This window comes from Manacus vitellinus, unplaced genomic scaffold (genome assembly GCF_001715985.3).
Source record: "Manacus vitellinus isolate BGI_N305 unplaced genomic scaffold, ASM171598v3 scaffold_25_pilon, whole genome shotgun sequence".
Classification (NCBI taxonomy): domain Eukaryota; kingdom Metazoa; phylum Chordata; class Aves; order Passeriformes; family Pipridae; genus Manacus; species Manacus vitellinus.
In genome coordinates, this window is record NW_021939882.1 from 11,934,351 (window position 1) to 11,938,001 (window position 3,651).

The 3,651-nt window shown below is 44.7% G+C and overlaps 1 protein-coding gene across 3 annotated transcripts in view; it reads left to right on the forward strand.

Annotated features, from left to right (window-relative positions):
- FBXW11 (F-box and WD repeat domain containing 11) overlaps window positions 1–3,651 on the forward strand; it is a 70,545-nt gene that overhangs the window by 44,249 nt on the left and 22,645 nt on the right. For all 3 annotated transcript variants that reach the window (XM_029960244.1, XM_018073615.3, XM_029960242.1), the window contains 2 exons: window positions 565–751; window positions 1,524–1,614. In XM_029960244.1, the coding sequence (XP_029816104.1) occupies window positions 565–751; window positions 1,524–1,614 (278 nt within the window). The remainder of the gene's footprint in view (window positions 1–564; window positions 752–1,523; window positions 1,615–3,651) is intronic.

A 3,651-nucleotide genomic window follows, 5' to 3' on the forward strand; every position in this document is an offset into this window, starting at 1 on the left:
CCATTCCCCTTGTCCTGTCTCTACAGTTCCTCATGCAAAGTCCCTCTCCAGCATTCCTGTAGCCCTTTAGACACTGGCAGGTGCTGGGAGGTCTCCACACAACCTTCTTCCCTCCAGGCTGAGCAGCCCCAGCTCTCCCAGCCTGTCTCCACAGAGGAGGTGCTCTAGTCCCCTCAGCAACACCATGGCCTCTGCTCCAGCAGTTCCATGTGCTCCTTATGTTGGGGGCACCAGAACTGTGCCCAGTGCTCCAGGTGGGGTCTCAGGAGAGCAGAGTGGATGGGGACAGTCCCCTCCCTGGCCCTGCTGCCCTTTGGATGCCTTGCTGTACTCATTCTCCCTGCAGGGCAGAGGGACAGTCCCACAGGCAGAGCAGGGGAGGTGTCAAACGTTGGAGATGCTGTGGTGTGTGTTTGCAGTCGTTTGTAGCTGGTGCTTGCCCGTGTGACACGGTGACTCTGGTGTCCCTGCAGTGCCCAGAGCTCTGCATTTCTGGGCTGTTTGCAAAGCTCGTTCAGTTGTTCTCTGTGCACCAGCTGACTGGTTGCCTTTATTCCTTTGCAGAGCAAGGCTTAGATCACATAGCAGAGAACATCCTTTCCTATCTCGATGCCAGATCCCTCTGTGCAGCAGAGCTGGTGTGTAAGGAGTGGCAGAGGGTCATCTCGGAGGGAATGCTCTGGAAGAAGCTCATCGAGAGGATGGTACGCACGGACCCGCTGTGGAAGGGGCTGTCAGAGAGGAGGGGTTGGTAAGTACCTTCACAACTAAACTCTCCTTTACAAAGCTCTAATAATGAGCTTTGCCAAAAAGGAAATCTATACTAAATGGGTATTGCTGAGCTCCAGGGACTGGGGGGTAGCTGTGGTCAAAGCTGTCAGCTCCCCTTCCTGCCCTGCCTTGTCCTTTTGTGCTCCCGTGTCTGTCACACTTGCTTTCTTGCTTAAGTCTTTCTGCAAATTTGGAATTTCTGTTTTGCAGGGAGAACTAACAATTCCATCAGCTCACAAAAACTAGTGACAGCACGTTTGCAGGGCTTTTTCTCAAATGAAGTATTTCCAATTCAGCTTTTTTGCTTACAGTGTAAAATAGCTGCTTGGGCTGCAGAAGCCTCTCAAAGAGAAACCATTTCTGTTTGTGGCAGTGGACTTTTTCTGTCCTTTCCAAGTATCTGAAGAGATGTTCTGCTTCAGAAACCTGTTTCCCTGTGCTCTCTAGTGGTGTGCCTGAGCAAAGCAAGGCATGTTGTACAGAGCAAGGGACACCTGCTGCCTGGAAACCTTGTGGAGCAGTGAATCCTAATTGGAAAACCATAACGAAAATACCTGTTATCTTTTTAATCTTGGACATTTTAAATACTTGTCAAATTGCACAGTCACAGGGGTTGTAACAGCAATACTAAAAATTCTCCCAGGTATCCTGTGAGAATATGTTGTAATGGTTTGTTCTGGGCAGGCTTTGCATCCCTTTGAAGTTTGGATTCTTGGTGATATAATGAAAACTGTGTTTCTGTTTCTTTCTAGGGATCAGTACCTGTTTAAAAACAGACCAACAGATGGGCCCCCCAACTCATTTTACAGGTCCTTATACCCAAAGATAATCCAGGATATAGAGGTAAGTGTTCTGATGTAGGTAGGTGTCTGCAGGACAGACAATGGTGCACGCTGGGGGGCTTTCAGAGGGGCTGCATGTTGGAGCAGTGGATCTGTGTCACTACTGCTCTCAGCAACTCACTGCCACAGCACAGGCGTTAACGTGGTGTTAACACCATCCTTTTTGCTCTTAAAGATTTTTGGAACTCTTCTGGGACTATGGATTTTAATAAAATAACAGATATAGAGCACACGACTGCCAAACATTTCCATGTATTGCTGAATGTTCAGTGTACTGGTCACACTCCCTTAGGAAGTGATCTGAGGGTTAATGCCTTAAAACTCCAGTCATTTAAAATGTAACTTAGTACTTCTAGAGCAGTGACTGACTTTTGCAAATCCAGCTTTGCTCACCATGTGGGATTTTTCCCTTCTCCAGTGGTTTGATGGGAACAATAACCAGGCCTATGATGATAAACCCACAGGGGCATCAGTGGCAAACTTTGGATATGAAATTTTGCTCATCTTGGTTTAAGATTTCCAGAGTTAGGCTTGCTTGGTCATTTAAAAGTATTTCTGATAAATCAGGATAATCCCAATATTCTGCCTGCAGGCAGCAAATGTGTCTTGCTCTGTTTGCTGTGTACCCACCACAACACTCTGGAGTTACACCACAGACTGTCATGGATTCATTTCAGGATGTGAAATTATTGGTCTGAAATTCATTAGTGGGGAAACACGTGTTTTGGTGTTGAAGACAGATGTGAACTAATGGAATCACTGAGCAATGGCAAATGGCAATTTGTGTTCCTTGGCACTCAGGAAACAAAATTATCCAGAGCTCTTAACTTGGCTGTGAAATGGATCTGCTGGAAGGCATAATATACTTCTCAAATATCTTTTTATAAACCTTGCTACCTAATTTATTAACCTTCAAAGATAAAGAACTAAGCATGAAATGCAGCCTAGGCAAGATATGGCCAAACTTGATATTTACCTGTGAGCTGAATGATACACTTTGTTATTTGATGTCTTCTCCCTGTAAGGAATGAGAATGATACCGCAATCAGCTGAAGCCCATGGGATTTAGAGGAACTCTCACTGTGATATTTTCTTGCTTTCTGCACAATTCTGGCCTAGTTCTGTAAAGAAAATGGGCAAAAAGAAGCATGAAAACTTCTGCACAGACCACTGAAAGAGTTCGGTGTTAGTGTAACTCACACTTTTAAGGATGGTCTTCTGAAACTCGTATATATTTGTGTAGGGATTGTTACTGTTAAAGATGGGAGAATTCCTTGAAGGTGTTCTGAGGACTTTCTGAGGCCTTTTGAACTGTCCCAATCTGCTCTTTAATGCTGTGATTCTTCAGTTGCTGTAGATTTGCTGGTGCAGTGCACAGAAACAAAGCTCCAGAATTGGACAGTTCTTGCTAGAATGAAATAAGTAGGAAAAAAACAAACCCTCCATGCTTTTCTCATCCCCAATATCAATAATAAATCTAGAAAAATGGTCAGAGAGTGGGGAAAGGGTGTGCCATTAAAAACATACAGTCATGAGCATGTTTCCTAAAAAACCCTCTGAATTTCATTAAATTAACAATAAATATATTAAACCCTCAAATTAGGAGAAAAAATTGAACTACACAACCTGGTAAATAAGAGCTCACCTGTCCAAAATGGAGAGAAAACACCCTGGTGTTTGGAAGTCAAGAGATAGAGTTGTGTTCTCTGCACTGCACAGAGCAAACTGGGAGCTGTTGCTGCAGTTTCTGCCCATTCCAAGCTGCCTGGTGATCCAGCTGCTTCTTCCTGTGGTTCTTGGAGTTTCTGTCCAATGCTTCTATTCATAAGGAAGTGAAATATTCCTGGGGCATGCAGGGAACTCCTGTGTGGCTCAAGTGGAGGAAGACAGGAATAGAGAAGCAGAATCAAGGGTGTTCAGGGAAAACTTCCTGTAGTTCTGTGCTTTCCCTTCCGTGCTTGTTTCTGTAAACCCATGAAAAAACTTCAGTTGTTGGTGGTTGTCGATCACTTGGCATTTAAGGAATTTAAGGTGTTGG